Genomic DNA, 26848 nt, shown 5'->3' with positions numbered 1-26848 from the left:
ACAGTGTGATTTGTGTGTGAGTGTGTGTGTGAGTGTGGGCATCAAGTTGAGGAAATGGAGAGTTGTTGCTCTAAAAAATTGTCAAGTCGTGGGAGAGTGACTTAGGGTGACCAGCCATTATGGTTTGCCTGGGACTGAGGAATTTGCTGGGATATGTCAGTTCCAGGCCAACCAGGCTGGTTGGTTTCCCTGAAGCAACCTTCTTCTTTTTCTCAGAGGAGAATGAAGGTAGGGCACTGTGTTCTCTTGTGTGGTGTTTATCAGGATGAGTGGTGGCTTTGGGGAAATGTGGGGGTAGATTGGTGGGGGGAGGCTTGCTTGGGAGATAGGGGAACCTTGCTCCAAAGAATCATTCCTAACCCTTGTTAGAACTGTGTGTCTTCCTGGGGCTCCACCATGGTTCCTGAGAGAAGGAGCTAAGGAGCATCCCCTAGCTGAGGGCTTTCTACTTTCTGACAGACAACTTTCTTCTATAGTCTTATGACCTGGGCTTGTAGAAGGCACTCGAGGTCATTGAAGTGAACTCAAACAACCATATTCTGCTTCCTCTGCTTGAAGTCTTCATCTAGGCACCTTGGCACCTACAGCAGGGAGTGTCTCCCAGAAAAAGGCAACCTGTGGACCTAAAACTATAAGCAAACAAACCCCAAACGATGCCCTTGGCACAAAAGGCACGACTTAATCTATGAACAATTTCGCTTCTCCAGATTTCTCAGATGTAAACACTTTTCAGTCCCTCCCACTAAGTCCTATTGTCATTGTGCCCCATGAGAGCAGAAACAGCATGGAGGGAGACATGCAGGACCACTGGTCTGGAAGTCGGAGATTGGGGTCTAGATCTGACTTCCTCTAGCTCTAGTTAGGCAGGTGTCATCTTGGCTACTCACTTGGTCTTTGAGGCCAAAGTGTCTGGATTTGATCTTGGTTCTTTTACTTGCCTTGACAACTTATTTAATTCCTCTGTGTTTCAGTTTTCCTTATCTGTAGCTTTTATGACATGATAATGCCTTCTTCATAGAGCTGTGGTGGAGATTAAGTCTACATGTGAAATGGTGAAACAGCCTGGTGCACAGTTAGTTGAGCACAATAAAATTAACCATTGTTAATTGCATTTTGATGACTAGTATATCTCGCTCTCTCTCTGGGCCTCCATATGGTCATCTATAAAATTTTAGGGTTGTAAACTGCTGCGTAGAGGTGTCTCAGAGAGCTCTGCTCATGTTCCCTCATCCTTACCTAGAGCGGCTCTGCTTCTAGTTGACATCTGTCCTTCAGCCAAAGATTTCCTGTAGAACAGAGTTACACAGCTCAAAACAAACAAACAAACAAAAAACAATATTGAAAAAAGTCAAAATCATAATAACACTATCATTCAATTACTTTATTCTTTCACCTTCTTTTTGCCATTGATTGCTGGCTGGCACCTCGGATTCACCTTTTCACCAAGAGTCAGCCTGCTATGTATCTCCCTCGAGACTTTTCATGCCATTCCCCCATATTATTCCCTGTATGTGTCAGGGCCTTTCCCTAGCGAGGTTGATGTGGTTGATGTGGGTGTTGTAGGTCCAAGTCCAGTTGATCTGGATATTCCCATTCCAGATTCCCCTATTTATCCTAGAGAAAAGGGACAAAGTATGAGACCCATCCTGGAGCAACTTAATTGTTGTGTGACCTTGGCAAGTCCCTCATGTTTTTTGAACCTCAGTTTTCCTGGCTGTAAACTGTATCTAATGGTGGTACTTATCCTATGGAACTTTTGTGAGGATTAAATTGAATAATTCCTCTCATGGACTTAGCACAGGGTCTGGCTTTTGATAACCCTTCGGTAACTACAGGCTGTTTTATTGTTAGTTAATAGGGACCATTCTTACATCAGTTTCTGCTAATTCCATCCTGGCCTGGAGAAGTCTGTGCTCATGTTTCCTGGGGTGCTTCTGCCTTGTGTCTGTTTAAGTGGGAGCTAACAGCAGACACCAAAACAGTGAGTCCTCAGGGCTAATGGACACAGGAAAGGAGAAGGCTCTTGATAGCACTGAGCACTGGACAGCTGCCACACTGGTTTGCGTGGAGTGACGCAATAATGAACATTGACTCTGACTACTCCAGGCACCTGCATTCTTACGTGTGGACTCTGCCTGCAGCATCTGTTCCCTGGGATGGCTCTCAATTGCTCACAGCAGTCCCCTAATCCGGGGAACTGCATATGGTGAGAGGATAGGTTCTGATCCGTTGCTATCATCTCTGACTTCCCCACCCTATCTATGAGTTGTTTCTTGCCATTGTTTAATAAGATACAATTGTTCACTTTGGATCACAGAGAAACCCATGCCAAAGTTTGTTGATTGGAAAGCTTCTAGCACTTCTCCCTTATTTTCAATGCCTGTTTGAAAAAGTTTGGCAGATTTATGCCCTTAAACAGAAGATGTGGAAGAGATACATTCACCTCTGTTGGTCACTGGTGCTTGTAACTTTCCTTTTAACCTTTTTGATAGATGCGAATCATCAGTATAATAACAAGAGATCAAGGGTGAATGCTGACAGTAGTAAACGATGCTTCACTTTTGAATTTTAAAAGCCTTGTAAAGCATGTAAAACATACTGATAATAGAGGATATTAGAATAGTTAGCCCACCATCTAGCTGTAACAAATTTTTGCATTATGTCATGTTATCTTCAGAACTTTACCTTTTTCTTTCTCTTACTTTTTGAAGAAATAAAACATCGCAAACATACTTAGCGGCCCCTGGATATCTCTTTCCAATCTCATTCCCCTTCTCTCTCCACATAGTTAATAACTTTCATGAATTCAATGGTTATGTGCTTTCACTACATATTCATGAGCTCATAATCATTCCGAAGAATTGTTTTATAGACTTTAAAAGTTAAACAAAATGATATCATGATGCATCTTTTTTTTTTTTTTTTTTTTTTTTGCTAAACATTATAATCTAAGATATATTCATGTGGGTAGATGTAGCTGTACTTCTAACATCTACTCATCCCAACAAGGAGAAAGTGGTTTACATCATAAAAACTGCTGATGGTAGGTTTGTTAAGTCAAAAAAGAAAAAAAATGTGGGTACAGGAAAAAAAACATGCAGAGAAATGTTTACTGTTTAGTCTTCTTTTAAAAGTTGAGCATGGTGGTGGGTGGTAGGAGCACAGAGAGGCTGAGAGAGGAGAAATGAAGGTGGATTCTCATTTTCAGCAAGTTGTGAGATGTTTCCGTGATCAGAGGCCCGAGACTTTAGAGTTCTGAGGTCAGGTTAATGTAGTGAGAACGGCAAGGTCCCTACCCATTGATTTGGATGGCCTCTGGCTCTCTTGCTAACTTGCTGTGCGATCTCAGTAAAATCACGACTCCTCTCTGGGCCTTTCGTTTCTCAACAGTAAACTTGGGAGTGGAACTAGGTGATCTTTTAAATCCCCTCCTTCACTCATTTTCTGCAATTCTTGCCTCTTCCCCATCTTTATCCTTCATATTCAATATGTCAAGATGCCTTCTCTTTTCTTGTTTTAAAATATAGCCCCATTCACTCTATGCCCTCACTTCTCATTGCCAGGGCCACACCCCACATTCTCACACTCACCTCCCTGGATTTTCACAGCACCTCTTCAGCTGGCTCCCTGCCTATTGTGCTTTTCTCTCCTTACCCTTCCCATGTTACCCAAGTAGAATTTTCACTTTTGTTATACCATTGCCATGCTCAAGAACATTTCACATCTCTCCATTGCTTACTGTATCCATTCTAAACACCCCTGCCTGCCTTAAAGTGCTTCCCATCTTGACCCTACCATACTTATCCATTTTAGTCCCACAACTACCCACCTCCCCAGCATGCGCCGGATGGCTTCTACCATCCCATGTGTGTACAAAGCTCATTCCCACCCTATCCTGCTTTCCTCCCACTTATATACATCTGCCAAGAACATAAAAAGCAAGCCATCAACTGGGGAGTAATATCAGAACAAGAATATTAAAAAAAAGGCTCTTACAACTCAGTAGTGATAAGATAAATAATCCAATAACAATTGCAAAATGTTGGAATGGACACTTCAATATAAAAAATATGTGGATGACTAATAAGCATGTGAAAAAGTGATTAACATCATAAGTCATTAGGGAAATGCACATTGAAACAATCAGATAAAATGGCCTACATACTTAGAATGGCCCAAATTAAAAAGACTGATAACATCAATTGTTAGTGAGGATGTGGAGCAACCAGAACTCTCACACATTGCTAGTGGGAATACAAAATATTACAGCCTCTTTGGAAACCAGTTTGGCGGTTTACAAATAAATCTCAATGTTTTTCTGAACTGAGGGTTAGTAACTTTTTCTGATCAATAATAATAAAAATAAAACTAACTTATATCAAAAGCAATTTATTGATTAATAAATCAAAGTCTAGGTTTTTTTTTTCCTTCAGATATTGCTAAATCAAGGTGTTCAGATGATGTTATCAGAAAGCTATCTTTCCTAAGCTCTGTTTTTATGGGTTGGACTCAATGTCAGGTGGGCTTTCTCCTTGTGGTGGGCACCACAGCTCCAGGCTGTCGTATCCATAACTTCTAGTGCAGTGAAAAGAAATGTCTTTGCTAAGTGTGCTGATGAGGGTCCTAGAACTAATTCTCACTGGCTTAACTTTGACCATGTGGCCATGGCACTGCATAACCCAGTTGAATTATGCCTAAATTATGTGCTCACTTTTGGAGCTACGGAGAGAATCAGCTCCACATAGACTACATAGACTGGGTTCACATGGGTCACATGATTAATGAAGAAGCCAGGGTTTGAGTCCAGGACTGTCTGATTGCCACTTGTTCTTAACCACTTCTCTACCTGCCTTTAGTGTTAGAAAACAAATGCATGCCAATTACAGAATATTTGAAAAACAGAGAGCTTTCTTTGGCAGCACGTATGCTAAAATCAGAAAGATACAGAGAAGATTAGCATGGCCCCTGTGCAAGGATGACATGCAAATTTGTGAAGTGTTCCATATTTTTGAATAGATAATGAATGGATGCCGAGCTGAATCCCTAGGTGATGGGATGATCTGTGCAGCAAATCACCATGGCACATGTTTACCTATATAACAAACCTGCACATGTACCCCTGAACTTAAAATAAAAGTTGAAGAAAAACTAAAAGAAGGGTGGAGGAGGGACTTTATCACTCAAAAATGTCAATGTCATTAGAGAAAAAAAAAGTCATAAAAAAATCACATGGAAATGTTCCTAATGAAAGGAGGCTAAAGACATTTGACAACTAAATGTAATACTTGACCCTAGACTGCGTTCTATACTGAAGAAGAAAAGATGATAAAAAGGCTATTACTGACATTACCTCGTCAATTGACAAAGCTGAAATTGAAATAGTAGATTAAAGTATTAATATTAAAACAATTATTAATCAGCAGCCTGTATTGTTAGCAGATTGTGTTGTTTATCATCTTTAATACACAAAACTTTTATTTTTCAAAAAATTTATATTTCAGTTAAATAATATTTTAATGTGCCTATAAAAAAGAAAAATTAGAATATTTGGAAAGTAGATAAAAGTATCAAAAAGATTGTTAAAATGACTCAGTGATAACTACTATAGACCTTTTGGTTTATTTTCTTTCAGTTATAAAAGTCATACTTTTTTTCCTAAGGTAATTTATTCTATATAACAGTTTTTTGTTGCCTTGAATCATTTCTGGTTCTTTTTCAAGGCCCAGATCAAGTTTTCAAACTTCTTCATGTTGAAATATAACACCATGTGTAAAAGAATTCTGTAAACAGACAATCCTATAGAATGCTTTCTACTTTTCCAGCTTCCTCATTGTTTCTCAGAGAGGTGCCCTTCTGGCTCATGGGTTCTGAGGCCTCTGGTGAATTGGTTTGAGGAGTCTCACGCCCTAGAAGACATCAGAAATACCCAAAGTGCTAATTAAAAATGCACACCTCAGGACTCTACTCCTAGATATTTCAAGGTAGAGTAGGTAGAGAGGGGCTCCAGGAATATTTTAAAATTCAACTTTTCATAAAAATGTACCGTTAACATGTATATATCATAGAATACCATACAGCCATAAAAAAGAATGAGAGCATGTCTTTTGTGAGACATAGATGGAGCAGAGGCCATTATTCTTAGCAAACTAATGCAGGAACAGAAAACCAAATGCTATGTGTTCTCTCTTGTAAGTAGAAGCTAAATGATAAGAACTTATAAACACAAAGAGGAAAACAACAGACACTGGGATTTACTTGAAGGTGGAGGTTGGGAGGAGGGAGAGAAGCAGAAAAGATAACTATTGGGTACTGAGCTTCATACTTGGTTGATGAAATAATCTGTATAATAAACCTCCATGATATAAGTTTACCTAAGAACCAAACCTTCACATGTACCCCAAAACCTAAAATAAAAGTTAAAAAAGAAAAAGAATGTTGAGGTCAGTAAAGGCTTTAAGAGGATTAAAAAAAATTTACCATTTATACAGAATTGTGCATGAAATCATGTGTACAGCGTGGTGACTTTTCACAAGTGAATATACTCGTCGATATTGTTTTATACAGTTGTAATTCATTCATTCTCATTGTTGTATTGGATTTATTTATTTATTTAATTTTTGGGGGATGGGGCTTGCTATGTTGTCCAGGCTGGGCTTGAACTCCTGGGCTGAAACGATCCTCTAGCCTCAGCCTCCCAAATAGCTGAGATTGTAGGCATGTGCCACAGTGCCCGATTTGCTGGATTAAGGTTTAATTATATATTATACATACATAATTTACTTGTTCATTCTACTGTAAATTGACATTTGAATTGTGGCCAAGTTTGGGTTCTTATAAATAGTGCTGTTCTGAATATTTTAGTGGTTGTCTTTGGTCTTAGTGCATGCATATTTTCAGCTTGAATTGACACTGTCAGTTTTCCAAAGATAGAACTTCCGTTTATTTTCACACTTGCAGTATATTCTAGTTGCAGTATATTCTAGGTATTCTAGTTGCTCTATATACTCACAAACATTTGGCTTTATCTGTCTTTTTCATTTTAGCCAGTCTGTGTAGTTGTGTTCCACTGTGGTTTTACTTTTCATTTCCCTGATGAGGTGAAACAAATTTTCATGTATTTATTGGCTGTTTGAATATTGTCTTTGGTGAAAAGTTTATTCAAGCCTTTTGCCCATTTTTCTGGTGGGCTGGCTACCTATTTCTCACAGATTTTTGGCATTCCTTATATATTCTATGTTTGAATTATTTAATGACTATACATATGTATGATCAATATTTCTTGTACTCTGTCACTTGCTTTTCAGTTTCTTAATTGCATCTTTTGATTAATAGAAGTTTCTAATTTTAATGTATTACTATTTATCCATTATTCCTTTTGAGGGTAGCACTTTTTCCATACTGTTTAGGAAACCACTGGCAACATCAAGTCATGCAGATATTCTTCTATATTTTCTATAAGTTTTTTTGCATAGACATCTTTTTAAAAACAATTATCTAAAAAATTCTGATACAGACAGTTCACATATCACATTTTGCAAAACCTTGCAATTTTCTGCTCTAAGCCTCAGAAATCCTTAAAAAGCTATGCACCCTTTCCCCAAACCAGGGTCCCCATCCTTGACTTCCCTTCTTCAAGGTGGGCTCACCTCACAAGCCCTCATTGTCAGGTTATTGTATTTTCTCGGAGAACTCTACAGCAGGGACACACTCGCAAACTTGCCAGGGCTGGGTGTAAATGAGCGATGGAATAGGGTGGGGACCATGGTGGCTGGAGAACAAATGTCCTGTAGAGCGACAGCAACCACTCAGCCCCAGCTGACTGTTGCCATATGACAATGAGACTCCTGGGCTACAGATCTTCCACGTTTCGAAACAAACCCAAGCATCTGGGTTATGTGGAACATTTCAATTTCTAAATGATGTCAAGCAGTTCAAATTAAAAATTCACTGTGTGGGCCAGAAAAAAATAAAGAAGATGTTTGTGGGTTTGCTGTAGTCTATGGTCAAACTCTGTCCCAGGAAAGCAGGCTGCCACTCCAAGTGTGGTCCTGGGAGCAGCAGGAGGAGCATCACCTGTGAAAACATCAGAAATGCAGAACCTCAGCTTTCAAATACTGAAGCAGAATCAGCATTTTATCAGTATCCATAGGTGATTCATAGGTACAATAAAGTTTCAGAAGCACCAATCTAGACATATGGTTCTCAACACTGGCTCAAATTAGAATCATTTGAAGAACTTATTATTAAAAAAAAGATCTATGGCTGTACTATGGACTACAAAAATCTGAATCTCTAGGGATGAAGCAATATTTTTTCTTTTTATTCTTTTATTCTTTTTAATTTTTGTGGGTACATATTAGGCATATATATTTATGGAATACATGAGATATTTTGATATAGGTGTATACAATGGGTAATAATCACATCAGGGTAATTCACATCGCCTCAAACATTTATCCTTTCTTTTTGTTACAAACAATCCAATTATACTCCTTTAGTTATTTTCAAATGTACAATAAATTATTGTTGACTATAGTCACCCTGTTGTGTTATCGAACATTCGATCTTATTTATTCTATCTAACTGCATTTTTGTACCCACTAACATCCCTACTTTCCCCCAACACACACACCCTTCCCTGCCTCTGGTAACCATCATTCTACTCTTTTTCTTCATGAGTCCAATTGTTTTAATTTTTTTTTTTAGCTGGGATGAAGCAATATTTTTAAAAGGCAACCTAGATGATTCAAATAGGCAGCTGGGGTTCAAAAGCACTAATTTAGATCAATCCTTCATTTGTAAGTGGGGAAAGTGAAAACTCACAGAGTGGACAGGTGAAGTGTCTTGCCCAGGGTCACTGAACTCATGTATGGGAAGATTTGATTTGTGCTCATTCTCATTTCTCGTTATTCCCAAGGCAGTGCCTTTTTACTGCAGTTGCTTTTGCTTCCTCGGGGCAGAACTGAAAAATGATCCTGTTCGACTGTAGCTCATTGCTGCCAGGTTTCCAGCTAAGCTGCTTAGCTTTCAGCACTGAACAGCTAACAAGATTTACTGGATGAAGAGCTGACAGGCCCCTGCTTCTGCCTATTCCAGCTGAAATCCACTTCATTCTTCATGTACATCACCCAAAACAGTGCTAACTGCTCCCACTGTGAAGAAATGGAAGGTCCTCAATTTGGGTGTCAAAATCCCCCTCCATAGACACAGAATGGAGACACAGACTATTAGCAGCAATATGAGAATTTAGGTTCAACATTAACCAGAAGTGAGTGTGACTGCTCCACCCCTGTTGCATTCTTGAGCTGTATCATTAGAAGCACAGATCCAGTATGCAAAACTTGGTAGGCCTCTTTGGCTCTGATGCACAATTTTACAAGCAAATTCAACGAGTGACTCACAAATAGTGGTTGAGCCAAGGTTCTCTAACTCTGCTTTTCAGGACCAGGTAATACTTATCACATTCTGACTCCATAGTACAGTTCTTGAACAGGTTTATGGAAAAAAAAGGACAGAATCCATCAACTAAAATTAATGTGTGAAGGACTTGAGTTTCCTTGTTGTATTTTGGGGATGCCATAAAGGAGACCCATGCTCTACAGCAATGTTTTTGACATTTCCCTCTGTGTCTACTTCATTATGCTTTATAGGCACACCATCTTCTTTCTTTTCAACTCGCTGCCATCAAAGTTTCCTCCTCCCCAGCCCTAGCCTGTGTCTTGATCTTCTTTCTTCTTCTTTTTACTCCACTTCTACCATTGTGAAGACAGTACTTTTCAGAGAGTTGGGAAGAAAGAGAGTCCTGACAGGACCCTATTTAATGGTCAGACAGAAGGACAGTTGGGGACAATTATACATGTCAGGGTCATTACAACCACACCCCAATTGTCTCCCTAATGATGCCAATGTCTGTCTCCACTCCAGCCCTTCCATTATCTGCCCCTATTGAACCTTAAGCCTTGCTGTAGTCAGATCTGTGATGATTTGTGTAGGCTCAATGTATATTGAGCACCTTCAGTGTTCTAAGCCATGAGACCTAGTTTGATATGTGAATAGGGATCTGCTTTTCAATAAGATGGGCATACCCAGGTTGATGCTGGATTGAGATGGCATGTATGACAGTTCTTTGATAATAGCTTAGATAATTACAAGGCAATGGTGATAACAATTAGAATTCTTCCATGCCACTAATCGTGGAAAAAAGTTGTCACTTGACAAAAACTGCAGCCTTGCTTATAACTTGCTTCCAACTTCCTTACACTCTTAAGATGACCTTTTATTTCATCTTCTACAGGTAAAGAAACTCCTTCCAAGGATCCAACTATATCGAGTGAGTGTATAGCCTCATCTGAATACAAGGAAAAATGTTTTCTACCACAGAACATGAATCCAGGTATCCAAATCCCAAAGACAAGCCCTATTCTTCCATGCTGAGTATTGCAGTAACCTCTTTATCTCTCCCATCTAAAGAGCCCCTCCCTCTTTCCCTTTTGATGAAAAGATTTTGACTATGCTATTTGCTTGCTCACAAATCTTCTGTTGCACTCCATTGCCTACAAAATTAATTTTAACTTTCTCAAGCTGTCACTCAAAGCTCTTCACAATCTGGCACTTATTAGGAGCTCCATACTTATTTGCTTTGTTAAAGAAAGTATATCATAACTTAAGATTTGAAGGTGTTGAGAGATAGGGGTAATTAAAATATTTATATTCAACATGGTACCTCAAAGAGTTGTTCATACATTGTTGCTGCTCAGAAAATCTTTGATGAATAAACACATGGGCAGCAAGCGGTGGCTCTTGCCTGTAATCCCAGCACTTTGGTAGGCTGAGATGGGAGGATCACTTGAGCCCAGGAGTTGGGGCCTAGCCTGGGCAACAGAGTGAGACCTCATCTCTAAAAAAAAAAAAAAAAAGAAATCAGAAAATTAGCCAGACATAGTGGCATATGCTTGCAGTCCCAGCTACTTGAAAGGCTGAGATGGGAGGACTGCCTGAGCCTGGGAGGTCGAGGCTGCAGTAAGCTGTAATTGCACCACTGTACTCCAGCCTGGGTAACAGAGTGAGACCTTTCCTCAAAATAAATAAATAAATGAATACATGAATGGCTGAATGAATATGTGGAGGCCACTTTTACATTCTATATGATACCCGACATAGTAATTTATATGTAGTAGGTTCCGAGTGAATATTTGTTAAATAAGTGAATAACTAAATGAATATGTGAAGTGAGATTGGCTTGAGCAGAAGGGCATCTGTATGAATCTTTCAGAAGCAGAAAAAGTTTTGAAATTAATGTGAAAAAAATCTTATTCTTAATACACATCCTCTCACAAAATCCCCTTTGAAAGACATTGATGAAGCCTGCAAAGAGAAAGTTGTCATCAGAGGAAAGGTGCATCTCAGCTGAACTCTGTACCAGAAACTCTGAGGACAAACCTGTAGAAGACTTGATTTCTGTTGTACAGTAGATGGGACCATTTTAAAGGGCAATTCGCATGCCAAATGATCCTCACATGTTTTTCTCATTTTTGCTTGCCCATTGCTAGGTGGAAGTGCCCAAATCTCCATTTAGCTGATGGGAAACAGAGTGTCAGAGAGGGAAATAACTTCACCACGACACAGTTAACACATGATGAGGAAGGGCCTTGTTCAAAACCACGACTCTCCTTCACCCTCCAAAAATGTAGCTCTCCCTGTAACACAAAATATAGACTTGTGAAAAAGATTATAAATATTTAAAGGATCTAGACCATGTAAATAGATATTATATACATGTCACACCAGGTTCTTTCTTTTCCCAAATTCAGACAAGATCGGGCGTGTTCAGGGTGGTATAGCCGTAGGCCCGATTTCAAATTCTGTCAAACTTCTTGGTTGACAATGAGAAAAACTTTGCCCTGTGTTTCTTGATACTGTGTTAATCTGCTTATCTGTCTGTCAGCTTGGACCACCCCCGAAAAAACCTGAATTACCATCTGTTGTTTCATGAGCTCTGTAGAGTCAGCATTTTGCCTTATCAATGCATGAAGGCCAGTGAACAAAGGGTATCTGTAGGTGAAACTGAACTGACCTCAGGCTGAACTTGTCAATCTTTCAGCATTTTCCACCCCGATGCTGTTTCCAGGAAGGTCACGGAGTAAGAAGGGGAGATGGCTGTAGCTGCCAACCTCTCCTTAATGCAGTGCAGTTGCAGACAGAATCAGTCAGACATATTATCACAATTACAGAACTGACTTTGAGAAGGATTAATCTGTGGCACAATCCACTTCATGAAAACAATATTGAGCTTGACTTCCTCCCTGCTCTAGTGATGCAGAGGGCACTGTAGGATCCCACTGTGGGCCCAGAAGTTCTGCCCTAAGTATCAGTTCTCACGGTTGAGATCTCAAGAGCAGTCTGCTTATTTAAGTCCAGGTCTTTTGAGTTCCATATTCATGGATTCATGTGCATGGCAAGGAGATTCACACCTAAGGCCCTGACTGTCAGTCAGCAGGGGCTACTCTAAGAGATTTGAATGGGTATTGTGGATCAGATGTTGGAAGGATGGATGAGATGGGTTTCATAGAAAGGAATCATAGAATCAGTTATTGCCAAGGTTAATAGTCATGATCATCTAAGGACAGCCAGCCATGAGCAGTACTTGCTGGTGATGGGGAGGTGAGGAGGGGCAACAGCTAATGCTTAATGTGTTTATTGAATATTTAACATGTACCAGGCACTGAGTAAAAAGATTTATATGCACGATGTTATTTAGGAAGAATTTTTTTTTTTTTTTTCCCTTGAGACAGGGTCTTGTTCCATTGCCCAGGCTGGAGTGCAGTGGTGTGATGTTGACTCACTGTGACCTCAGCCTCCTGTGCTCGAGCCATCCTCCTATCTCAGCCTCTGAGTAACTGGGCTACAGGCATGCACCACCATGCCCAGGCCACCACGTCTGGCTAATTTTTTCTTTCTTTTTTTGTCAGAAGACAGGGTTTTGGCATGTTGCCCAGGCTGGTCTTGAATTCCTGAGCTTAATCTCTCCTCCTCTCTTGACCTCCCAAACTGCTGGGACTACAGGCATGAGTCACTGCACCCAGTCTAGTAAACATCTTAAAACCCCTGTGGGATGGGTACCATAAAAGCCATTTTGCTAAAGGGAAAAGCCATGCACAGAGAGGCGATTAATTGTTTAAGGTGGCACAGTTACTGAGGGACAGAGCCCAGTCTTGAGCTGGAGCCTGCATGACCCCTCCCTGGGCTTCATCTTTGTGCCGTACTTCCTCCTAGAGCTCAGCATGCCATGAGGCTACCAGATGGAGGCCTGGATGGATGGGGGCTGCTGAAGAAAAGGGGATTGCATGAGATTAGAGGACAAGCCTAGGAGGAACTGAGTGGAACAAACACCCACGTGAAGTTTACATCAAAGTCAGGTCATTTGGGAATGTCGTAGAAGAGCTCATTTGCAGCCACAGCATTTTCACGACTTCTAGATTAAAGATAAGCCTTTTAAAGGTAGAAGTCCACAGCTGCTTTGTGGACTCAGGCCAGCATGATAGGGGTCATCTCTAATGTACTCAGGAATTTGAAATGGTCCTGGCAAGTTGAGGCTGGAAGTGAGACCTCTGTGATGATCTATTCCAATGCCTTCTCGGTTTATTGGTTTATTGTGTTGAATAATTCTTAACAGGATTGCTGCTTACTGTCTAAAGAAGACACATTGCAAAGTGCAATTATACAATGAACCTCCTCAGTGTGACTTTTCTCTACAACACTATGCAAAGGACTTCAAGCACTCCATCTCTCTGTCTCTTGACCCCATTAATTTTTTTTCATAGCACTCTTCTCCATCTGAAACTATTGTGTTTGTGCAATTTCTTGCGTAGTTACTCACTTACCAAGAAGAATACAAGCTCCATCAGAACAGGGACTGCCTGTTTTGTTCTCTGCTGAGAAGCCTGTAAAACAGCTTCTGGCTCACAGAAAGCTCTCAATGAGTATCTGTTAAATGAATGTGCATTTTGGAGAAATTAAAGGTAGACTTTAATACATTAACTAATTACCCTGACAAACATTAATAATTGCAGTATCAGAAAAAACAGGTTAGAGAAAATGCGTTTATGTGTAATGTGTTTATATTTATGTGTATGTGTTTATGTGTAATGCACAAAGTATATGTCTATTACATAAGATAATTTGACATATAAGTACATTTCCTTAAATATGAGTAAAGTCCTATTGATTCTAAACTTTCACAAGTTATTCACAGGGAGTGATGTATGTCCTAGCTGGTCCTGTGTCAGCACCATCACATCAGTGACAGGCAGTGTAGGAATAAACCCTGTGCAAAGCAGAAATAACCAATGTGAGTGCATCAACTCTTGCGATTCCAGAGCCCTCCTGGGTTCAGTATGTGTTTTTCCTCTAGGGAGGACCATTTAAAGGGGTGTTCCAAGGAGTGTTAAGACCCCTCTCATCTGTAACTAATGAGGACACCAGTTGAGGGTTCAGGTATACATGTAGGGGAAACACTGTGGGTTTATCTAACTCTTTCTTCCATTTTATTCTATTTCCAGCCTGATCCTTCTCTCTCTGTTCTCTTTAAGACCTGACACTCTCCTTCTGTGTAAAGAGCCGCTCCAGGAGGTGTGTAAACGGACCCTTGCAGGAAGCTGCTCGGAAGCGGCTCTGGGCGCTGGAGAATGAGGACCAGGAGGTGCGCATGCTGTTTAAGGTGAGCATGAAGGAAACAGGTGAATGCATGAAGGAAACAGGTGAATGCTGAGTGCTGACGGTGTCAGTCTGCTATAGGATCCCTAGCACCTAAGACAGCATCTGGAACAAAGTAGGCCCTCGGAAAAAACATCTAATAGGTAGACTGAATGAATGAAAGATTCCGTGCACATTCTCTGCACAGGAGTGGAGAGGAATGGGCAGGAGCTCTGAATGGGGTAACTTGGAGTTGCTGAGTCAGAGAAAATTTGGTTTTAAATCTTCTGTTAGTTGTGTGATCTTTGACAAGTTACTTAACCTATATAGAATGGTAATTGTTATAATACATACCTCATTAAGCATACTTTTTTTCTAATGTGATAATTTCAAATTCTTTTTTTTACTGTGATACAATATACATAACATAAAATTTTCCATTTTAATCATTTTTTTAAGTGTACAATTCACTATGGCACTAAGTACATTCACAATCTATGTACCTCCAAAACTTTTTCATCATCTCAAACTGAAATTTCACATCTATTAAACGATAACTCCCACTATCCCCATGTCTCAGCTCCTGGTAACCACTAAGTATATATTTTTAAAGTACTAAGATTGCCAGTTAAAAAACAATACCTTATAAATACTTGGGTGAGAGGAGAAAAAAATAAAGTAAATAAACCAATTTCTCATCTTTCATAGTAGGTAGATAATATCTTCATTTGTTAAAACCAAGAAAGAAGGGTGTGATCAAATTATTTACAGTTTAGGATGTACTAAGGAGGAGAACTAAAGTCAGAAATGGAAAAAAATTGTTTCGACTAGAGGTAGGGAAAGGATAATATTACTTTACATAATAAACTAATATGTTCTAGTTACTTTTTACAGTTTCTGCAGGAATCTGGTACAAACTGAAACAGAAAGGTGGTCTAAATGTCATGCAGCAGAAAAAGATAATGTCTGGTTTTTCAGGGGGAAAACATGAGATGGTATCAGTAGAGAGCTTGGCATTGTGTTTGGTGATATGTGTTCTATAAATAGTAGCTACGTTTTTTTGAATTTCATTTTATTTTTTTAATACCTGGAATTCAGGAGCTGGGAGACATTGGCTGCTATTGGTACTGTAGATTTTCCTTTATTTTGAGTCTCATTTGGTATGGCAGGAGCAGGGTTGATTGAGAGAGCTGGTCTGCTGGGCTGAAGCTTGAGTCAGACAAACTTCTGGGCTAAAGTTGAGGTCTGGAGTCAGCTAGATCTGAAATCTAATCAAGGTTCTCTGCAACGTACTCCCTGAAGGTGACCTTGGACAATTTGCTTAACCTCTCTGTGCCTTGGCCCCCTTGAATATACAACAGGGATAATGTCATTTTTCATTAGATCTAAGATGCCACTGTTTATAAAATGCACTGTTATTTTATGTACCTCCAAAAAAGAAAACAAATGCTTCCAATTATGGTTGATGACACACTTCCTTATCTTTTAGTTCAGAAGTGGTTAAATGTGATCAAAGCACATTTTGGAATGGACTAAATACTGTCATTGCGTTCTCTTCATAGGACTTTTGTTGGAGTTAAATGACATATTGCTCATAAAGCTCTGGGTGAAGTGCCAGGGATGTAGTAAATTCTCTATAAGTTGATTTTTACCTAGCACCCCTCCCCTAATGATGGATCTGGGGCCTCCTGAGGTTTGGTATGGCAGAAGGAACCCCAGAGTTCTGATTTTACTGAACTGGGGCTTTTCTTCTGGATTCTTCTATCTTCTTCTGCCTCTAAGTTTCCCTCATGATAGGGCTCCTGGAGTTGGTACTGATGACAGCCCCTGACCTGGTGGAGGGATGTTCTGACCATTACTTGTTATAGTAAACTCCAGAGGCTTGAACAAACAACAGATGTAAGGGAAAACTAAGTCTGGGCAGTGATTCAGACCTGCTTTTTTTTTTAGGTATTAAAAAAAAACCCATGCTGGGCGCGGTGGCTCACGCCTGTAATCCCAACACTATGGGAGGCCAAGGTGGGTGGATCATGAGGTTAGGAGATCGAGACCATCCTGGCCAACATGGTGAAACCCTGTCTCTACTAAAATACAAAAAATTAGCCGGGTGTGGTGGCGGGCGCCTGTAGTCCCAGAGGCTGAGGCAGGGGAATCGCTTGAACCCGGGAGACAGAGGTTGCAGTGAGCCGAGATTGCGCCATTGCACTTCACTCCAGCCTGGCGACAGAGCAAGATTCTAAAAAACAAACAAACAAACAAGCAAAGAAACAAAGAAACAAACAAAAACAAACCCAAGAGGCTTATAGTCCTCTCGCTCTCCTTATGAGCATGTAAGTTGGAATGCCTTCCTGGGGGACAGTTGGGTGACTGCATTTTAGGATTGAAAATGTGCATATCCTTGCATTTCCAATTGCACTTCTTAGAATTACTTGTTAAAACAATTAAGAATGTGCGCAGAGATTTAGCTATAAAGATGCTTATCATAGTACCATTTAGGATTTTAAAGAATGTGAAACAATCCAAACGTAAAACCATAAGGAAATGATAATAATGCATTATGTTAATGCAACAATGGCCTATGTAACCATTAAGAATGATGTAAACTATGTGATGACATGGAAGATGCTCTGCAAAATATTGCTTAGCAGCAAAAGAAGATTGCAAAATAATTTATGCAATGTGATTCTATGTATGTGAAATAGTTGTATGGAAACTCGTGTAGGAAAAAAGATTCAAAGTTCTTACATGAAGGTGCTAACATTGATGATCTTTAGGGGTGAGGACTGGGATGATTATTTTTGTGTGTCTTGGTTTTTCTGTTTTCAGCTTTATATTAATAAAAATAATCATTAGTCATAGACTCACAATCAAATTTGCTTTCAAGATGCCTTCTATGAATCATCCTCCTTTATCCTCCCACATACACTTTTTTTTTTTTTAAACACAAAAAGTAGCATTCTCTGCACATAGTTCTATTCCCTGGCTTCTTTTCGCTGCTGCTGTATAGCAGTATTATATCTGGAGCCTATATCAGTACACAAAGAGCTTCTTTCTTCTTTTCTGTGGCTGTATAATACAATATTTCACTTTATGGATAAATTGTACTCTATTTTAGCCAATCTCTTATTGATGAATATTTAAGTTGTTTCCATTTTTTGGTGATGTAAAAATCAATGCCATAATCAAGCAGTTCATACAGAGTATTTGGTCTATATACGAGCTTGCTAATGGGACACTTCTGTCATCCCAGGCTGACTTATTGTTTTCTTTACGTAGGACCTCTCAGCAAGGTTGGTCAGTATCCAGTCTCAGAGGTCCCAGTTTCTCATCACCTTCAAGACCATGGAGGAAATTTGGAAGTTCTCCACGTACCTTAATTTAGGTATGATACAAAGCCAGCAGGTGGAGGATGACCTCCTCCACAGTTTAGCCAACTTGTAGGGCTTGACATTAAGGAATTGGTGTGGCTCTGGTAATTAAGAGAAATAGAGCCTTAAAAAGAGATGATTAACTTTTGAAATATCACAAAATGCCTCAAACTAAATCTAAAGCAAATATTAACTATTATTCTAAAATGCCATATGAAGAAGTTTGCTTTTTTTGTGTCCAGGGAGATCCTTTTTTTATTAGATAACCTGTCAACTGGAAAACAGTTATTGGTCATCTACTAAGTTCAAAGTACTGAAATAGATGTGAACCTGGTGCTAGTGTGTGTGTTTTAAACTATAGGGAATTAATCTTGAGTAAGATCAAAGTAGCTGCTCAACATAGTAAACAGCAAATTTCCAGATGTGTTATCGCATGTATTTGGAAAAGAGTTAAAGAAAGAAATAGGGAAATTATCTGCTTATAGCATCCTAAGGCTGCAGGGTTTTCTAGAAGGTAAAGAAGGACATTGGGATGCAGCATCAGTTCCATTGTGGTGGGAAATGGTTCATCTGCCTTCTCCAGAGAGAACAACTTATAATAGGGAAGTTAAAGCAAAGCCAAACAAAACAAGAGGCCACCTAATTTGATGGACGTTTTATATCTCTCAGAAAATGCTGGGCTCCATGCCGACATACACAAGGACAGATTTTGTGCAGGGGTGGAGGGTCAAGACGACTCATGACTGGAAGACATAGGGTATAACTTCTCCTCTTATGGTCTGGAGATCTGCTGTCCACACTACACAACTCTTTCCTGACGATCAGACATCCTCACTATTCAAACTGTGCTCCATAGACCGGCTGCATTGGCAGCACATGGGATCTGTTAAAAAAAAAAAAAAAAGAGAAGCTTAACCCTATCTCAGACCTTCACTAAGCATCTGTAGTTTAATAAGATCCCCATGTGATTTGTGTGCACATTAAAGTTCAAAAGTGCAATTATAGAAGATACATAAGGCCTAGATCAGCACAATGGATAGTCAGGATGGAAACAGACAGGCTTTTGCATCTTAGGAAAAAGAAGAAGGCTCAAGAGAAGCAACGTGAGTAGTCATGTTTATGGCCATGTTTAAAATACTATGTATAATTACTAGAGTTTTATAATATACATAGTTTTTAGTCTGCGTTTACCAGAGAGATCTTCTGGGCACTGGAGGAGGGGCAGGGTCAGAGCTGGTAGGTGGAAGCAAATCCGGACTCCTGAAATTCACTGAGGGGGAACCATGTAGCACCTCTTCAGCCACTGCATCATCAGGGGCACAGTAGTTTGAACCTCAAGTCTGGAGAACTTTAAGGGGGCACTAGGAACCCCCATAGTCAACACTGTAAACTTGGAGACCTCCATGGATATATTAGAAAAAGGCAGTTGGTTTTGGTCATCTCATTACGCATTTATGGAAACCCACAATATGTCAAAATGGTAAATAACATTTAGAAATGACTTGTATTTCCCAATAGATGTTGAGAAGACTCAACTCATTCTAGAAAATGTCTAGCTTTCCCTCTTATGCTGTTTTAATTCCGGTTAAATGGCAGGTTGGGGCTTGTGGTCTGGGAATCAAGCTCAGGAGGGAATTTTCTCACTCTCTTCTGTGCTCAGTTATGTCAGAAATCATTTTGTTCAGAAATCCTGTTGGCTTGACTTCTTAGGCTATGTATCCGTGTGTCTGGAACATCTCCTCTTTGACCACAAATACTGGCTCAACTGCATATTGGTGGAGGATACGGAGATTCAAGTGTCTGTAGATGATAAACACCTGGAAACAATATACTTGGGACTCCTGATACAGGAAGGTGAGTGCAGCATAAGGGTAGGGATGGGGTCTTATTCAGATATTTGCTACCAGTGGCCCTGAAATAAGCAGGATATGAAGGGAGGGAAAAATCATTGAAACATGGAATATTCATAAATGAACCCACTTGTTATAATAGTACTTTGAACATTCCTCTCAGTTAAACACCGACATTACATGAACAGCTGTGCTGGTCGGTCTCACTGATTGATATTAGAGCTGCTTGGAGAGTTTTACTAAGATACCCATGTCAGGGCTCCACTTAGGCCCATTAAATCTCTAAAGGTCGGGGCCCAGGCATTGGCATATTTTGGAAAGTTTTCCACATAAATCTAATGTCTATCCAAAATCGAGAAACACTTTTCCAAACATGTGATAAAATTTGATTGTAAAATAAAGTTGCAAATGTTGCAAAACTTGAAGTTTTTTATGAGATTGAGGAAGGTGATGTTGAGGAACCTCTTGGAGCACCTCTTGATCTGTTTATAGGTGAGAGTCCCATCAAGGTTATCATCTACCAGTTAACAACTATGAGGTGGATAAGCCTGATGACATCACAGACACATGGAAAGAGCCAGATTTGCATATGATATTTTTGCAAAAAGGATTCTTCTTAGGATTGCATTACACAAATATTGCATGAAGGAAAAAATTTAATATCATGCTATTATAAAACTTATTGGAGTAATTATATTCACCCAAACTAATTTAATCAGTTCCTTTTTGGTTCTAATTTTAATCATGAGGTTGCAACAATAAATGAAATTCTGTTCAATATAAACATATTTTCACAAGTTTTCATCCCTTTTTCAAGATAAAGTCCCAATTAAGCCTTTTTCTCATAGATTATTAGAAATGTCGGTGTCTGTTTTAACTGAATTCCCTCTCAATGGCTTTTTTCTTCCTGGTATCAGCTTTCCTGGGATCATAAGGCCTCTTTTACTGTCTCCCCCATGAAATGTCTGCTTTACTTCCAGGAAGAAAAGCACTCCAGCTCTGGATAGAAACATTACTTCGTGTGATAATCCCTTTTCACTTCCTGCTACTCCTTGGAAAACCATCGCTTTTCTCATTATCCACAGGCCACTTCTTCTGCAGAGCCCTGTGCTCTGTGACTCCACCAGCTGAGAAGGAAGGGGAGTGCTTGACGCTTTGCAAGAATGAGTTAATCTCAGTGAAGATGGCAGAAGCAGGGTCCGAGCTGGAAGGCGTGTCCTTGGTGACAGGTCAGCGGGGCCTGGTACTGGTGTCAGCCTTGGAGCCTCTGCCTCTCCCTTTCCACCAGTGAGTAGCCATCTGCCTCCTGGGAGCAAGTCCCAGAGCAGACTGAGGTCTGCACAGAACAGAGTAGGCGTGCTTTCAGATATGGGCATCCACAGTGTGGAGGAGAGAACAGATTCTGGGTGGCTCTTTATCTTTCTGTCTTTTTCTTTTCTTTTTTAACAATCAAGGTTTGTACAATCTGATGAAATTGGAGACAACTCTAAATTTCAGATGGACATTGTAACAACTCTAAATTTCAGATGGGCATTGTACTTAGGAGCAAATATACCACATGACTGCCCATGTAGTGTTTCTCTATGTATGGACTGGGGACCACTTGTCTGGGCCTCCTTAGACTCTCTTGGGGTTGAGTTTAGGAATCTGCATTTTAAATAAACTTCCCAGGAGATGTTTTTCACACTAAAGTTTAAGAATTCCTGCTGGAGGATATGATAAACTTAAATATACAGATTGACAGTAAACATTACCTCACACCATGGACCTGTGTGTGGCTCTGGCAGAAATCCGACAGTTCAAATGTGAAGGGATTGTTTGTTAGTTATTTAACTGACAAACTACTTTCGGAGTCACAAAATATCCCAGGTCTGCTAACTTCTCACCTTTTCACATGTCCTGGCAAAAAGTAAGTTCTCAATAAACGTTTGCTATCATTTAAATAAGAGAAAAAACAATACTCATCATCATCATTATAATGATGGACTGTTCTGTTCCTTGTTGCAATTTTTTGAAATCCGTATTTGCAAACCCCATATTTTCATTGGCAGGTGGTTCCTAAAGAATTATCCAGGAAGCTGTGGCCTTTCCAGGAAGAGGGATTGGACAGGCTCCTATCAGATTGGTACGGCTGAGTCAAAAACATAGTATTGTTAGGGAGATAATGTTGTCCTGTCTCTCAATTTTATCTGCAGGTTTAGAGTCAGTTGATGTGAATTTCTGTTTTGTCTCTGCTAGGAACTGGATTTAGGGAAGCCAGTTTCTGTCTGTGCACATGGTTTTCCCTGCCTGTGAAATGAGAGGTCTCAATCCAGGGGGCAGCTACAAATGCCTGCAGGTGTGGGCAGGACACACAGATGCTAGGGGGCCTGGATGGAAGGTGTTAGGGAATAGCAGGAACAATTAGGGATTTTAAGATACATGAGTGAAAAAAGAGCCTGTTGTGGGCCAAATTAAATGTTTTATGAGCCAAATGCAGCCTGTGGGCTGCCTGTTTCAATCTCTGGTCAAAACATTCTCGAATTTCCCTTGGAGTTTTGTAAAATTAACTTTGAATTTAGGAAGAGTAGAAATGCCTGGCACATAAGGGTACTCAGTAAAAATTTGTTGAATAAATGAATTATACACACACACACACACGCACAATTTAAATAATCTCTGTATGTGTGCATACACACGCATATCTGTAAGTAGTGTAGATATGTATCTACTGGATAATGAAGTCCAACACTTTTTAGACATCTAGAAATACCTTCTGTTCATCTTCATCCATAGAACTCCCCTTCACCCCCCTGCCACACACTCCTACCACAAAATACAATTTTATAAGTGCTAAACCCAAATAACATAAAAAAAGAAATAGAAGGATTATGGAACCAAGACATCAGATCTAATCAGTTATCGACGACAAACCAGATTTTTGGCTTCCTAAAGCAGTTCAGACTTGTAGTTAGAATGCAAGGCTTTGAAGTCAGTTCTGGGTTCAAATTCTGGCTCCCCAACTTAAAACCAAGGTGGTCTTGGCCAATCCACCTGCCCTATGTTGCAACTTCCTCATTAGTAAAATGATACAATAAAACCGACTTCAATGTTGTTATGAGAACCAAACAAAATGACATCCATAAACCACTCTGTACAGTTTCTTATACAATGTAGATATTTAACACGTGGTAGATCCCATCAACCCATAGAACAGTGGGAATTTCTGATCTTGAAAACACAAACTAGAAACTTGACCAAAAATGTCAGAAAAAATAGGCTAGTAGCTTTAGCAGAGAAGCTAAAGCAAATATCGAAACTAAGACACATAAAAGCCATTATCTCCACCAGGGCAGGATTCATAGAGAGGCTAACTAGCAGTCGGAAGACTTAAGTTCTTGACTCAGTTTTGCCACACATACGATCCTTAGGCAAATCACCTACCCTCTCTCTCCCTCTGTAATCTGGGAAAAGGGGATTCTGATCGTTTCCTTGCCCTTTAAGGCTCTTGGGAAGACCTGAGAAAGTGAATGCAGATTGTACTTTGTAAACTGGACAGAAAAACATTTATCAAAAGGTCATTGCTAGATCTTAGCTAGGCAATTTATCAGTTTGAGTAATTACCATAGTCAGAAAGGGAGTCTTTTAGATCCTTCTAAGTCATTAGCAGCTTTCTATTCCACCAGTGGTAATGAGACTAATGTTCATTGAGGGTTGACCAGGTACCAGGCATTGTGCACTGTATCTCTTTGATTCTTTTTAATATTTATAAGCAGCAGGTATTCTTATTATCCCCGTTTTACAGTTGGGGAGACTGAGAGTCATAGAGGCCAAGGGAGCTGGAAGGACATGGAAAGCTTCTCTGGTCGACTGGTTCTCACACACTGGTCTGTGGATTTGTGCCAACCATGACAAAGCGTTTACATGACAGTTGCAAAATCAGACAAACCAGGACAATACAGCGAGCTTTCCAGTTTCCCATAAGCTACGTTTATTAGTTTTTAAGGCATATCCACTATCTGAGAATATCTTTTTTTATGTTTGTTAAGACATCTTTTCTTCGGTGAAAGTGGATTGTAGTTCTTTTAAAAATATGTCCTAGATTGGCAAAACGAAAAGCCAATTGTGCTGAGTCATTCCTGCCAATTTTGGGGTGGGGAGAGGAGTGAAATGTTACTGGTCCTTGACATTCTAAAGTCTGGGAATCCCTCATTTTCTATTGCATTGGAAGGTGATGGGAGGCTCATCTGTTCACGTCTTCTGTAGCTGATCTGTGTGCTATTTTCCACAGGCAGAGGACGCTGTAAGGCCATGAAGAGTTATGAGCCAGAAGAAAAGGATGAACTGAGTTTCTACCAGGGAGAAAGCATTGAAATCATTGGCTTTGTCATACCTGGGCTTCAGTGGTTCATTGGAAAGTCGACGAGTTCAGGACAAGTGGGCTTTGTCCCCACCAGGAACATAGATCCTGATTCTTATTCCCCAATGTGAGTATTGACAGTGAGCATATCCTGGAGCTGGGCTGCCTTTCCCAGGGTTCCCTCCTCTCTTTGAGCAGATTTGCAGTTGAGCTTCGAGGGTGCCCTGGTAACATGGAGCCAGAAAAGCACATTCTGACACCAAGGTTGATATAGAGACTGATAGAAAGGAGAGAATGCATCAGTTCAATTTATTTTAACAGGTGGTCACTGAGGACTTCCTCTGTGCAAGGAGGGAAGCAAAACTCCAAGACAAAGGGCATGCTGTTAAGCACTGAGGGTGCGGTTTTGGTACTTGGATCCTGCTACCCACCCTGTCTAACCACAGGGCCCCTTCAGAGGAAGGGCACACACGGGGAATAATAGACAGGCAGTGTGCTGATCCCACGTAGGGCTGGGAGGTAGGTCTCATATAGATCTTCACTCATTCAGCTGTCAAGCTGAATGCTAATGTATGACTTCAGCATTGGCTAGGAGGGCAGAGTGCTTCTCTTACTCTTTTCTGCCTTGAACCCAGAAAGGCTGGTTCCGAGGAGCAGACCCATTTGCCTGGCCAATCAGGAGAAGGTGGCCAGCCTGCTCCACCCACCCTGTCATGGAAGGACAGAGATATGGGGTATCGCCCCATCTTTTTGGAGTGGGCTTCCTACGTGGGGATAGGAAACAGTCGAAAGTCTGGGAGCAGGAAGTACATAGGGAAAGGGAGAGTTGGCTCCTAACATTGACACAACATAACTCCCCACACTGGGAAAATGTGGTCCAAGAAATGTCTAAGGATCTGAACAGAGACTGAAATTCTTTCTCTTGTGGGAAATAGCCAATGAAGAGAGCAGACCAAAGGGCAGAAGCTCCGTATAAGCCCTGCCCTTCATGGGGAGAAGAGGAGACAGAAGGTTATTTTCTCCATGTAGAAATGTGGGAGTCCAAATAACCATAAACAAGGAAGACCACTCACTGAGCTCCTGGAGAGGGATGGAGAACTATGGGGACTTGTAAGGAAGAAAAGGATATCAAGAGAACTTCATGAAGAAGGTGACATGTGAATTAAGATTTGCACAGTGTAAAATATTTCAACAGATGTTGATGGGAAAAGAGGTCATAGGCAGAAAAGTGAGTCAGTGCTCGAAGAACGACTCATGTAGTTGGGAGGAAGTTACCAGAAGGGCACTGGGGCGGCAAAGGTGGGTCCATGCTCTGGAAACCTGGGAATGCCTGTGTTAGGGCCCTGTCCTTAACCTGGCGGAGAATGGGGAGCCACTGCATGTCTCTGAGCAAGAGTGACATATTGTGTGACTGGACCTTTTCTCTAGGAAATAAAACCTGGCTTTGGGGTAGGCGTGCATCATCAGAGGGAATCTGGAGGCAGGAGACGCGAGAAGCCCAGGGTGGCACTTAGAAAATGGTGAGAATGGAGAGGAGAGGCCACTGCTGAGGACCAGTGGACAGGAAGTCAAAGATTCCAGGAGCTGTACACATATGGATACCTGTGTTCTCCCTCCAGAGGCTGTCATGTAACTGGTCTGGATGGGGGCTGGGCAATGGTATTGATAAAAGCGCCCCAGGTGTGGCTGGTGGGCAGCCAAGGTGAGAACATTGCTCTGAGCCACCCCTTCATGTTACCGCAGGGGGAACTGAGGACCCCAGAGGTGAAGGGGCTGAACCCAAGGCCTTCCCTCTGGAACCTTAGAATCCTGACATTATATCCAGTGAACTCTGGTTAAATGTCCTCGTGATTTTAAATCCTGACATTAAATCCAATACATTCTGGTGAGAAGTCCCAGTGAAAGGGAGAAAGAATAAAGAGAATGGAAAATAGGAATCGGGGAAGAACCCTGGAGGATGCCTCCATTTACAGAGCAGAGGAAGGAGAGAGAGCACAGAGAGGAGACAGAGGAGCCACAGAGAGGAAGAAACAAGCTGCGGGGGAGGCGGGGCTGACACCTGTGCTGTCATCAGAGAGACACAGCAGGGCCAAGTGAGGAAAGGCCTTTGGGACTGGCCATTGGGAGGTCTTCCGGAAGCACAGTAGCTAAATGACTTACAGAGTTCTGGAGTCAGGCTGCCCAAAAGGCTTTCATGACCATGTGATTACAGCTTGTGCCTCCACTGGTTTACCAGCTCTGTGTCTTTGGACACATACATTTATCTCTCCATGCCTCAGTTTTTTCATCTGTAAAATGTGTAGAATGTTAGCATTTGCCTAACAGGATTGCTGTGACTTTAAATGAGCTAATAATACACACAAATACCTTAGAATGGTGCCTGGCACAGTGTGTGTGTGTGTATGATCCACAGGCACTTGTTCTTATTGTTGTTTGTGTCATTGCCATTGTTGTGGGTGGTGATCTGGAGAGGCAGTTTTAATATGATATTGGGGACAGGTGTCATTTTCATAACTTCTATTTGGACTTCTGCACCTCACGCTAATTTACCTCAAATGACAGTAAGTCAGCACTACTGAATTAATTCAGTCATCACATTT

The 26848-nt window shown here is 40.7% G+C and overlaps 1 protein-coding gene and 1 non-coding gene across 2 annotated transcripts in view; both read left to right on the top strand.

Annotated features, from left to right (window-relative positions):
- SH3TC2 (SH3 domain and tetratricopeptide repeats 2) overlaps nucleotides 1–26848 on the top strand; it is a 61698-nt gene that overhangs the window by 659 nt on the left and 34191 nt on the right. The window contains exons 2-8 of the mRNA XM_025387745.1: nucleotides 10295–10393; nucleotides 14589–14716; nucleotides 17968–18073; nucleotides 19770–19913; nucleotides 20995–21196; nucleotides 21961–22034; nucleotides 24180–24375. Of these exons, the coding sequence (XP_025243530.1) occupies nucleotides 10295–10393; nucleotides 14589–14716; nucleotides 17968–18073; nucleotides 19770–19913; nucleotides 20995–21196; nucleotides 21961–22034; nucleotides 24180–24375 (949 nt within the window). The remainder of the gene's footprint in view (nucleotides 1–10294; nucleotides 10394–14588; nucleotides 14717–17967; nucleotides 18074–19769; nucleotides 19914–20994; nucleotides 21197–21960; nucleotides 22035–24179; nucleotides 24376–26848) is intronic.
- On the top strand, nucleotides 4904–5010 carry LOC112627157. Its single transcript, XR_003120027.1, has one exon. It is a non-coding gene; the product is annotated as a U6 spliceosomal RNA (small nuclear RNA).

This window comes from Theropithecus gelada, chromosome 6, assembly GCF_003255815.1.
Source record: "Theropithecus gelada isolate Dixy chromosome 6, Tgel_1.0, whole genome shotgun sequence".
In the NCBI taxonomy this organism is placed as follows: domain Eukaryota; kingdom Metazoa; phylum Chordata; class Mammalia; order Primates; family Cercopithecidae; genus Theropithecus; species Theropithecus gelada.
This window is presented reverse-complemented; position numbering and strand designations above follow the sequence as displayed.